General features: G+C 35.8%; 1 protein-coding gene across 1 annotated transcript in view; it reads left to right on the top strand.

Annotated features, from left to right (window-relative positions):
• Nucleotides 1–1,271: 1,271 nt before the first annotated feature.
• LRRC2 (leucine rich repeat containing 2) overlaps nucleotides 1,272–13,130 on the top strand; it is a 52,244-nt gene continuing 40,385 nt past the window's right edge. Inside the window, exons 1-2 of the mRNA XM_037374220.1 lie at nucleotides 1,272–1,396; nucleotides 10,952–11,162. Coding sequence (XP_037230117.1) covers nucleotides 1,272–1,396; nucleotides 10,952–11,162 — 336 coding nt within the window. The remainder of the gene's footprint in view (nucleotides 1,397–10,951; nucleotides 11,163–13,130) is intronic.

Raw genomic sequence — 13,130 nt, 5'->3', positions numbered from 1 at the left:
CTGCTTTTTATCTCGGTAGAAGCAATTATTTTTAAAAGGCTTTGAACATCCATTTTATAAGATTTGTTTGCAAGTCCATATTATGAAGAATATTGCAAACCATATTATAAAGAAGTAAGCATGACAGAAGTGATCTGTAGACAGTCTAGCTGCATTTCATGAAAACCAGTGTATTGTGATGATTGTACCCTCACCAGTGCTTCAAGCAAGAGTGTATAGTTTTATCTATTTTATCAAGATTTGTATCTGTACTTGCATTAGTGATTTAGTAGGCGATTTGTTTTCTTTGTTGGTACTGATCCATTGCTACAGTTTAGTAAGGAATATCCTGTTGCCATTCCTGCTGTACTTCACAAGATGTAATATCTGAGGTCTTCATCTCTTGGGGTTGTTAAAGGTGTTACAGTGCATTTTTTTCCTCGAGTAAAAAGAAGGTAGCATTCATATTGGGTCATACTCAAGCATCATGCCTGTTAAAGGGAATGAGAGCCTGGTCGTGGACTTCAGTAGGGGAAGGGTTCATGCAAGAAGTTTCTGTGGCTCTAATTGAATATGGAAATCTTGGTGAGTTAGGTTCCAATTCAGCTCAGTTCATAACTGCATATGATACATTGATACCAAATCTCTGAATGTTGGAAGTTAATTCTATGCATACTAGTAGATGGGGAACTCTTTACCTTATCTCTGCCTTAGGTAAGTTTTCATTGCATGTTACAGAGCTGGTCTTTTAATGCCTTTCACAGATAATCATCTACCTGTGCAAACACTGGAAATTCCTACATTCCACTGGAACAGAATAGCTGGCGTGCATAAACATCAATACATGATGACCCAAGATTAATTGCTTTTTTGTGACTTACAATGAATAAATTCTTTATGACATTTCGTTTTAATTTTAGTTACATAAATTGTTAAAAATACAAAGTCTTCGAAGTTATTTTCATCAGTGTTACTTAATGAAATTAGTATTTCTTTGCAACTGTGCCTTTATTTTGGAAAGGGAAAAGAATACAAAAAGTCACCATTTAGCTGTTGCTATAGTTTTTATGTAGAAGACAATTGTATGGTGTATTGACTACTGCCAGCACAAAACCCCAAATGAATTGGGTAAGACGGAAAGCATACTATGTTAATGTTTCTTGTGACTTCAACTTTTTTTGCACAAATAATTTTAATTTTACATCATAATTTAGTTCCTTATTTTTCTCGTTATTCCTTTCCTGAGGTGTTCATGATGTTTGTTGTTGCAGGAGAATCTTAATGTTGACAGTATGGGGCATCAGGTGATAATATTTGACTTTTCTCTCATAAGAGGACTGTGGGAAACTCGAGTTAAGAAGAACAAAGAACGTCAGAGGAAAGAGAAAGAAAGATTAGAAAAAAGCTCATTGGAGAAGTAAGCCAACTTTTATGTTGTTAATTTTAATGGTATCCATTCTTATTATCCACTAACATTGCTATATACTAAGCATTGTCAGATGATTAATTTTTTTTTTTTTGGGGTGTGTGTGTGTGTTGATTTCAATGATTTCTCACCTCCTTTCTTCAGATGATTGTGGGAAATGCAGCACAAACTAAACTTGTATTTCATTAGTCCCTGCTCTTTCCTGTGTACATTGTGATTTAATAATGGTATATTTTATTGTCTACTGTGTAGACTTAATTTGAAGAGAAAAATAACACATTTTGTACCTTTCTATTCTTGTATGCTATATAAAAGTATGGCTTTTTGTTATGAAATTCATGAAACGTGCTCATAAAATTCAGTACGTGGAAATACTTTATGTCTCAGTTGACAGGAGGAACGAAAGGAATTAAATAAATGGACACATACAATTGCTTCTTAATAGGACAAAAAGGGTAGAATAAAAGAATTATCAGAGAATTTTTTTCTTGTTCAATTATTAAAGACAGCCTTTATTATAATGCTTGCACCCACTAATCCTGTTATTATTTTTATTTAATTTATGTTTTTTTTTTAAACAATATTTTGGTTTCTTTATGGTCATTCCCATTTGGAAACATATATATGACTTATCATTTTTCCACTCTGAGAAGAGAAGAAAGCAATAAAACCCACTTTCTGCATTAAACATAAAATGTACAGGGTTAAACAGTGCCCTTGTTTAAGAGCATAATTGCATTGGACCTTCATGTGGTGGTTTGGCCATCTCAGGAGACTCACAGATATTTCACTGCCAGTGCAGCTTCACTGACAACAGAGCAGCTGGGCTAGGAGGAGACCAGAGTAATACAAAGACTGATTGCCCTTTCTGTAAGACCTTTCTCTTCAAAGCATCCATATTTGCAGTCTTGGTTCTCCTATCTAAACCCAAAGCTTGCATTAAAAACTATAATCCTAACAAAAAAAAAAAATTAAAAAATGAAGGTCACCCTTCAGGTTAAATTCTCTAGCAAGGATAAGCTTGCTTTTTGCTATGAGCTGATGGACAGAAAAAATTTGCTTTGTGAGTTACGCTTACAGATAACTCTTGGGGTACTGCTGTGACCTTCTTCATAAAAAGAATATTATGACCAGGAATCCATACCTGTAGCTTCTAGTGGCACATGCACTCATCTTGAGAACTGATGAAAGGTCGGTCCCAATGGACCTAAATGTCAACATCCCCCTGTCATGTTTGGTTTAGGTTTTGGTTTTCTGTGGTGCAGAAGATAACTTCTGAGTTTAGTAACATAAAAGCAAAGCCAAACAAAGCCTAGTGCAAGAAGTGCCAAGCATGAGGAACTTCTACATGGAAAAGGGTAACCTTATGTGCTCTGAAGTAGCTAATTTCAGCTCCCATCTTTTTTGTCAGTAGCTTATGTTAAGCCTCGTTTCTTACTGTGACTTGTGTTTTCTGTAAAAATACATTCTCCCTGCTATTTCTGCCAGTGGTTATTTGTTTGTAGCCACCCCTCCAGCTGAAAGAGTGGAGCTTGACTGCTTGTTCTGATCTTTTCCACTAATGAGGTCCAAAGTCATTCTGTTGTCTTCCTGCATCAGCTGTAGATGAGAAACTTGGGATATGACACAGAGAAGTAAAAGTTTCCAAGTGTATTTTCAGCATTCACAAAGGATTTGTTTTTTTGTTTTCTTCCTTTAGCTTGCAATTTACATACAGTACTTTATCTTGATGCACTTTATCAGGAAAGCTCATGTTCATTCTTATGATGCAGGCCTCATAGAATGGATTAATCTGTAAAATAATGGTCAAAGTCATAAAAGTATTGGTAATAAAATGTAAAATTATGTTAAAATGAAAATACTTTTTGTTTTATGAAATGTGCAGTGACCACTGATCTTCAGGACCCAATAGTCAGATTGCAAGTTATTTCTTAGATGCTTTTCAGTGCTCCCGAAAATAGTTGGGCCAAAAATAGGACAGGATTTTGCTTGTTGTTAGTATATCAAAAGTATAAATATAATTGTCATTATTATAAATAAATGCTTAATAGAAATAATGTTTCCCTGTATATATAAATACATTTCATTATTTTAGGGAGTTTCATGACTGACAAAATTCTGATATTCTACTTGGAGATTAATATTTTATCACTGTCACGTAAAGCCACTGAAATCAATGCTGGTACTTACTGTCAAGTCACAGTAAGAAAGCATTTTGGGAAGGGTTATGACCCAAAACAGTAATTCCAAGGAGACATTCAAAGAAGGCAGTTTCTTGAACTGGGGACTGCATTCTAGCATTTAATATTCTAAATATTTATTTTTGCTAGCAGCTGGAGTGAATTCCCAAGTAGGGCTGAAATTAAGAGTTTCTCTGCAAATATACTTGTGTAACAGATGAGTTTGGAATCTGACCTGCTGAGGCTGCTTTGCTTTTATTTTTTTTTTTTAAAGTCCAATTTTTCTCAAAGAGGCTACAATTCACTAATGCCCTTGAGACTGTGCAGTTCTTTACCAGTTTAGCAGTGTTGCTATGTAGAAAGCTACCTGGTACTATGTTGTGAAATGTAGCATGTATTATTTGAGGAAAAACTCCCAACTAACCTCTAGGGAACTTTGCTTGCCTTGGGGCAAAGTAATTTAGTTCATGCAGGGTCAGTAAGCAGCCACATGTGAGATATTTCTAGTTTGTGATTGAAGATTTTCTAAGAGGAAAACCTCACAAATAAACACAGAGCTTGAACTTTGTTTGCCTTAATGGTACAGTCTTTAAAGATTCTGGGAACTTACAGGTTTAGAACATGTTTAAGCAGCTGGCCAGTGAAAGCTGATTCTGGAGAACAGTCTACTTAAGAGTATTGTGAGAGGCTCATATCAGGATCTCAGACACTGGTATCACATCACTTTAAGTAGAGTTTATTCAGTCCTCTGTTTCCCCTTTGGTTTTGTGGGACTGTGGAAGTATGGCAGTTTAAGGAACCACTGCTTCTGGGAGCACATATAAACCAGCAACTGAGTATAAAATAAAAAGAAAACCACTGCTTCTGGGAGCACATATAAACCAGCAACTGAGTATAAAATAAAAAGAAACAGTACCGTGTTGTGTAGGATTAATTTCATTTTACCTCATGTCCTTAATCCCATCAGACAAGCCCATTCTAAATCTCCCATACAATATGAAACATGAAATGTTACAAAAAATGCGTACTGTTCTGTGGTTATCTCCATGTTTATGAGAGTTTATATTATGGAAAGAAGCTTGTGTTTATATCATTGCTTTATATTTCATCTTCTAGATTGTGGTAGTAGTGAATGATTTTATATTGTATCCTGAAATCCTGAATGATGTCAGGCTAACTTGATGTGGTATGTTGATTTTCCCATTTAATTTTTCCTTTCTATTAGTTACTGTTTTGGAAAGGGAATAAGAGTGAAAGTTTACAGTTAGCTTGTTTTTTTTTTTTTTTTTTTTTTTGGTTTTTTTTTTTTAAGGATTGCTACATATTTGTCTTTTGTCTGAAAAGAGGTAAGGTAAAAATTGAAGGTCAACAAATTAAACATTGAAGTGGGGAAACAGCAGAGCTATTTACCAAGATTAGCTATCTAAATCTTAGCTGTGAAATGGCACAGCCTCCCCTCTCCACCAACCAAACATGCAGCAAAGATAACAGCTTGTTCAGCCACCTCTTCCAGTGTGTCTCTTCTCCAGAAATTTCCTTTCAAGGTCTGGCTAGCTAAATATGCACGTATTTCCTGAGCTACACACTTCCTGAATGTTAAATGTCAAAAGAAAACTTTCACTCTGCAGGCAGACAGTAACTTTTTTCCCTGACAGATTATGTGTTTGTTTAATAAAATAATTTGTCTTTATCTCTCTGCTAAACTTCAGTGTTATAACTGTTTGTACCTGAACTACGATTTTGTTTGTGATGTTTACCTTTATTCTCCTACTCAATAGCCAATTCAGTATTTTTTCTAAGCAAGCCTGAAACTCAGGCTTGTGAGTCCTTCGTCCCAAACAGAAACTATAGGCAACAAGCTGGGAGTAGATCTGCAGCACTTATAACCACTTAAGTTGTTTGCCTTTGTTCTTAGGTACTTGTGCATACACACCTTGCATCTAATATAATGCACACAAATGTGTTGAAAGATAAGAGCTGCTGTTCAGCCACAATCCTTTACAATCCATGGAAAAGCCTGGTAGAGGGACTGAAATTAAATCAATCCAATTGATTTTGAAGCAGATGTCCATCAGGAATATTAGTTTGGGCTAAGCTTCAGTTTAACTGTCATGCTTTTATAAAAATTCCATAGGTTTATTTAATGATCCTGAGTGGCTAGTGATTCTGATTTAAACATCACCCAGGAGTACTAAACTGGTGTCACCATGTAGTGTGCTGGCTATTTCTTCCATCCAGATTTAGACGTAACAGTGCCATCTAATGAAACTTCCATTCTTTGTCTAGAGTAACAGCTTTTCCTCAAGACCTCCTAACTGGATGTTGAGCAGTGGGTAATTGCAGAAGGAAGAACCACTCGAAGAAACCCAGCCGCTGTTCATTTACGGAGGTGGCTCTGGAATCCTTACTAATGCAGTCTTCTTGTTTTCCAAGCTGGTTGCTCCTTTGAAGGGTGTGATCACTGAATTTATTTTACAGTAATTGTTTGCATCAGGTTGATTAGAATTGTGATTTTGTTGGAGGATCTAAAATGCCAAGCAAGGGACTCCCATATCCTTGAAGGGAAATATTTATAATAATAATAAAAAAAATTATATGTTGTTAAATCTTTTTGCTGCAGACATACTCCAATAGTGAAGTAATATTTGGGGAATGATTACCTGAAGACAACTTCAGCACTAACCAGACTGGAACTACTTGATTATTCCATTTCTGTGTGGCTCCTGTTTCATATCTATACGCTATTAGTCCTGAAAGTTTACTGAGAAACAGCCATGTATTGGAAACAGCTTGCTAGAACTAACCTTTCCTCTACTGTTTGCAGTCTGCTTTAGTGACTAACCTTTCCTCTACCATTTAGTCTGCTTTAGGTGTGCTTTTGTGTTACAGATGATGGTATGACACATAACTTTTTTTTTTGTTTTGATAAATTTAAGCAGCATGCAATCAGCTTGTTTTAAAATTAGTTGGACTATTTGCATAATTCAAGTGGAAATACTGGAGTAGTTAGCTGAGTTGGAATCTTAGCTCTCATTGTCTTGTGTCCAGAAAAAATACTTATTTTTGTTCATACTCCCACCTAAATTAGGCTTGATTTGACTAACACCCACTTTTTGAATATTGAAAATGGTGGTTGTTTCTTTAATTTGATGGCAACTGTTTGATCAAGCTCTAGAGGCAGATCAAAATATTTTATTGCTGAACAGTAATAAAAAGACATAAACTTCAGGAGAGATGTGATTTAATAACCAACTCATTTTTTTGTCATATATGAAAATGTGTTCCTGGAATACCAGGAGCCTTTAAAGTGCCAAGACCAGAAATTAAATTTCTCTGAAAGTATATTAGTGCATTTAAAGGCTGATTTTATTTGTGTGGTCTTTTTTTTTTTTTTTTCCTGTTTGCCACACTTTCAGATGCCTTTCGTGTCTTTCCTGAAGATTCACATGGTAACCTCTAGATAGGACTAATGTGGTGGTAATCCTGTTTTATTTGAGGATTATCACCAAAGGAAGACTTAAAATGGTCTTTTATGAAAATACCTTGAAGAACTACCATCATTTCAATTTTTTGACAAAGACAGAGCTGAGTGACAACCATGTAACTGAACAGATCCCTTTGGTTTGATCTCAATTGTAACCTGCAGCTTACAGCTTTATAATCTTTGCTTAACGATACATACCAGTTTAATGTAAGTTGCACCTCCAGGCCAGGAAAGCTCATATTGATTCACTTGGTTAGTCCGTACCCCAAGGGTGCAAGCAGGGGTTGTAAAATATTAGAGCCTCTGCTCTTAGGATATATAATGTTTTCATTCTGAGATGTACTGTACAAAATTATGCATGTAAGTTGCTCTGCTTTAATTCACTTTCCATCTGTTCAAAATGTGTTTGTCAGTACTTAGCCTGGTGACCATAAGCAGACATTCTTTAAAAGATTAACAGTGCATGTTGCCATCATTTAATGTATAAGTAAAGAATAAATTTGACCCAGGATTTCCACATTAGTGCATGTTATTCATGTTGAATTCCTAAACAGGCTTAATTTTTAATGCCTGTCTTTTCTCTGAGGTCAATATTTCACTGACTGATCTGGTTAACAGCAGTTTATATTAAGTGGATTTTATTTTATTTTGCTAACAATGTGTCATGACCTCCTGAGATTTGTGTTTTGTACATGTTATCAATAAAGTGGCACAGGACAGTTTATTCTTTCATCTTTAATGTAGCTTCCTTCATGCTATTTTCAAATTCCTTGTGAGAGAGAAAATTTTTAGATCTGAGACCTCTGCTGTCATCTTCCTGGGGTCTACCTGTCAGCCAGCACTGAGATGCCTTACTTCTTATTGAGAGTTAGACTTCTTGACCTCTTCTTTCTGTTTGTTAAGCTTCTAATGTTCTTAGAATTTATACTGTGAGGAACAAGTCAGTCATTTTTTGTGCATGAATGAAAAGCAATCAATTAAAAAAAAAGCATCTTTGGGGCAAGCTTTTTCAGTGCATTGAATTATGCACTGAGATCAAATGTTGATTGCTTTGTAAGAAAATGAAGGAATTCCATGGAAATGAGAGGTCAGTAATGCAAAGTTTCACAGAGGGACAGAAAAGCTCTATGTGGAGGACTGGAAGGGGAAGTGAGAAGCAGCAGTGATAAGCAAAGCTAGAATCACTCAGAATATTTTAGAAAAAAAGAATGCCAGGGTTTTGGTCCTGAGAGACATATTTCAACTTTCATGTCTGTTGATATGAAACATTCCATCATCTGAGTGATTCCACAGTGCAGCTGGAGGGGATACCCTTCAGCAGGTCTGCCTTGCGCAATCAGGTACTCAGTTGTCTCTCCCTCTGTAACCAGAAATATCAGATGCAACATGTTGAAGGATCACAAAATGGGCTAAGGACCTGTGTCTGCTATAACCTTTTTCGTGTCTTTGTTATCTCAAGTACCTTCAGAAAAGATCTTGAGATGTTATGGGTTGGTGGTGAACTCTTCCATCACTGTACTAGCAGCTGTAGTACCTCGAGTGACTCCTTGAGCTGAAGATGCTGCTAGACATGTTTTCTGTCTGTCCAACCTTTCTCTTCCTAACTCATTTATATATCACAGCTTGCTGTGGTATAAAGCAGTCTACAATTAGACACTGAGAGAAACAGGGAGATTTACTTCAAATCTGTATATTTTTTATTCTCAGTCATCCTCTGTTGACACTTTAAATATCAGAAAGTCCTCCAGATGCCTACTTATAAAGAACATACTGATCTCTCTAATGAAAACTGAAGCCAAGGATAACTTTTCTGCAGCTCTCAATAACTTCCTTAACTATTCCTTCACTGCTCCTTTCATACCTTGATAAGTTATTGCTCCTACTGTCTCTCTGAGAGGCTTTCTGCTTCTGATATTCTAGAAATCCTTTTCCTATTCATTTGTATACCTGCAGTAAGTGGCTTCACTTGTTTTTTTGTGGTTTTACATTTAATTTACCAGAATTTGTTCTGCCTTCTAATTTCTTCATTTGAACATAAATGCCATTTTATCTTTTTTATTTTTCTGTTTTTGGAAATGAGAGGAGAAAGAGATCCTTACAGTGGTTTCATTAGAATGTACTTTGAGATTGTGCCGTCTTTGTGCAGTCTGCCAGCACTTTACCCAGTGAGCTGGATGTTCAACCAACTTCACTGTTATATGCAGCTCATCTTCTGAAATATTTGTAGATGTTTTTCCTTATTTTCTCTTTATAAAGATGTTTCATGGGAGTACACTGCTGTCATTATAGAGGGAGCTTTCTGTAGGTCTCTGATGACCTACGTACAGTGTGCTGCTCCTTGAAATGACATCAGGTCCTCCTGTGGTCTCTCAAGCTAGCTGGTTTGATAAACAGTATGAAAGTGTATATTGTCTGCAGTGCATTAATGTACTATGTGTATGCTGCTAGCTGAAGTCTCTTGCTGTTGCTGTGCTCTCTGCTTTAAATTCTCCCTAACATCCCTTAAGGTTTCAGTAAGTGCCACAATTCGTGCTGGGCAGTTTACAGCTGCCTCAGTAATACCTTGCCTTTTTAGGCACGCAGTTTTGATCCCTAAAGATTTATTTTGATAGCACTGAGTCAAATACAAATTTTAATCTATGCTATCATATTCCCATAAATATATTCTGCCCTGTAGTTTCTATCTCATACCTTGCTATGAGTGCCCCAAAAATACTTATTTTCACCAAGTTTGAAAGATGTTTCCTGTACCTGAGTTTATAACAGATTTCTTGTATGTGACTTAAAACCAGGCATTCTGTTTCATGTGCCATTTTTTTAACGTCTCAGCATTTCACTCAGAATCCCTTGCTTAACTGTGAATAGGTGTACAGGTTTTGTTAATTCCTGCTTGAACTTTACAAACTTACATGTGATTCTTTATAGGACATACCACTTTTGACTCTCTCTAGGGGGCACATTGTCCTGAACTTTATGTCCTTCTTCACATGTCAGTTTTCAAGTCTTTAGCTTAAAAAATTTGGCAGAGGGTGGAGATCACATAAATGAATCTCACAAAAATATAGCATTCAAAGCATGAGATCAGATTTATGAAGCAAGGTGCTCTGCACAGTCTTATTTTGGTATAAAGAAGTCTTGCTTCAGTTGATCAACCTCTTCCTTAATTGACTAAGCTGAAATAAATCCCTCTTAAATTAAAGCATGTGTTTTTGTTGTGTTTCATTATGTCAAATTCAGCTTGCACCTGAAGTTATATGGGTAAAAATTTGTCCTGGAGGTAAGCCTCAAGTAACACTGAAATTGAATCTGAAAGTACTTGATGTGGTAACTTTGACCTTTGCCTCTACCTGGTACAATGATATTGGAAGATAATGCGTAAAAAAATAAAAAAAGATCATTATACTTGAAGAAGAAAGGGCAAGGAAAAGGGAATTTTTCTAACTTCTTACTTTCTAAAATGACTTCATTCCAACTAAAAATTTGACATATATCACCAGGTCCTTGTTTTTGTTTACGCATAGAACTTGTTCTGTGAGAATATATTTCCTACCTTATTGAAATAACGGGCATCATTCATGCTGTTTTCTGTGACAGTGTGCTTAGTCTCTACTTTTCTGTTATTCCCTGAGTGTATCTGTTTTATAATCTGTAAATGAAATCCTGCTCATCTGAAATCTGTGTGTGAGTCTAGAAAATCTAAGCATGACTCCAGGAACACTGGGTATTTTCGTTTGTTTTATTTTGGTTTTTTAAAATGGTCAATACATGAAATACATATTTTTGTTTTCTTCAGTACTTGTGCAAACAAAGGTGAAGCTTTAAGGCTTATTTGCCATATTGTTTCCTCTGATTCACATAAACCATTTTTTGACACTATTTCAGGATAAAGCAGGAATGGAATTTCATACTAGAGTGCCGGAAGAAAGGCATTCCTCAATCAAAATACCTCAAGAATGGCTTTGTAAACACTGATGAAAAGATCTTGGACAATTACGGAAAGACTCCTCAGCTCCAGAAGAGGCGTGCTTTGTCAGATGAAGCAAATAAGGAAAAAAACAAGTTTATTTTTCAGCTTTCTGGAGAGCAGTGGATGGTAATTATAATGGAAAATATTTCTATTGTTAAAGAGTTTGGGTAGCCTAGCACTGCAACTTCCAATCCCAAAGCCCTTTTTTTTTTTTTTTTTTTTTTTTTTTGCCAATGCATATGAGATTGATGCTTTTTCACAGTATTAGAAGTGACAAAAGCACTTCCTATCTTACACTGAACTAGTGGCTTAGTTTTCAAATATGCTTATTTTAAATTCTCTACTGATACATGTAAATCAGCCTTCTCAAAAATTTTGGTGTAAGCAATCATATTGCAATAAGGTAACTTTCTCTGAAATTCCCCAGTAGGTGGAAAAAGATGCAAAAAACATTCAGCTTTGTTGGCTTGTTGATGTCTTCTACTACTCAAGACATCTGTCTTCTTGCTCTAATGGTGTGCTAATATTTTTGTCAAGCTCTGTTCAAATCAAAACTAATATTACCATCAATCCACAATGGCCTTGCTGAAAAAAGCATTTTTTATGTGCAGTTGTGTTTGATGTGAAACAGCTGTTTGGAAGTAAGCTCTGAATTAGTGCTGTTTCAAAATGCAGCAAAAGGCAGAATAGGGTTGGTCTGAAGGCTTCTAGATATGTTAAAACTTTGAAATGTATTTAGAGTACACACTATTAACATGAAAGTCTTTTGACGTCTTCATTATAAAAATGCAAGTTAAAAGTCAATTGATCAAATGGCTAAATTTTACTAAAACAGTTCTTTTGATATAACTTTACCCCAGATTTGATCTTGAATATGAAGATTTTTCTTTCTCAGCTTTCGTCTTTTTCTGGCCTCAGCTCTTTTCCAAATAAACACAAAATAGATGAAATTTTTGAAAAATAGAAAACCCTGCTTCCCCTCCAACTCTAGTAAGGAGGCTATTTCTTCAGTCAGTGCCAGCCATTCATGTGGTAGGACTGGTTGCGGGAGAGCTATCACATTTCATCTTTCAAGAGCCTTGGATTTTGGAAATGAAGTTAAAGTTGTGTAGTCTTATATTGCACACTTCCCTGTGCTGTAAACTTTGTACGTAAGTTAGAACAAAAAAACATATTACAGCTCCCTAGACACTGATATAGTAGGAATTGCAAATATTTTCAGTGCATCAGGGAGCAGAGAGCTGTATAACTAAACTTTTCTATTGCTTATTCTCTTTTTGGCAAACTGTTAACATTTTGCTTTGTCACCATAAACAAAGCCTCACTTTAGGAGGCAAAATCAAACACATATAATTTGCTCTGCTTTCCAGAGCATTTAATTTCAATTTGACACACTGAAAGATCACATTTAAGAGCTATCAGTGTACTGTTATGTACATAATGCTACCTTGAACAGTACACTCCTAATCACCCTGCACTTCTTTTCTGTCTACATATCCTGTGCTCTCTGTGGCCACATCACACAAACACTGTGCCTCATTGTCCAGCTCTAGCCTGGTTAAAGTGGGTTTTCTTTTTCACCAAGATACTGTGACATAGTTCAGGTGTTTGCAGACAAAGATAAAATCAAAGCTGCTTTATTAAAAATCAAAGAACATCACCAGTCTCTAACAGCAGAAAACGATTTAAAAAAATGTGAAAATTCTCTTGATAAAGTTCTGAAGGAAGTATATTTCACTTTATTGCAGAAATTTAGTAAAAATTACATTGGTTATACAAATCATGTCATTTGTTTTGTGTTCTTAAATCTCGACTGCTGCTTCTAAACCAAAGACAGAATCAGACATGACACTTTTTTCCCCTATTACTCTCTCACAAAAAAGTGCACTTAGGCAAAATGAATTTTCAGACTATACAACCAAAGCTGCACAGGCTGGTAATTTGCATGTGAAAAGGTCTGCGGACATGTGACAGTTTTCTCAGAGAAACCTGCGTGTTACATAGCTGGGACCTGTGGTATCAGTTGTGGTTTTGTTTTAATGTGTTTTGCACACAAATACACCTACGAGATGAAAGTTTGGATGATTAAGCATT

The sequence above is a fragment of the Falco rusticolus genome, chromosome Z (genome assembly GCF_015220075.1).
Source record: "Falco rusticolus isolate bFalRus1 chromosome Z, bFalRus1.pri, whole genome shotgun sequence".
NCBI lineage: Eukaryota > Metazoa > Chordata > Aves > Falconiformes > Falconidae > Falco > Falco rusticolus.
This window is presented reverse-complemented; position numbering and strand designations above follow the sequence as displayed.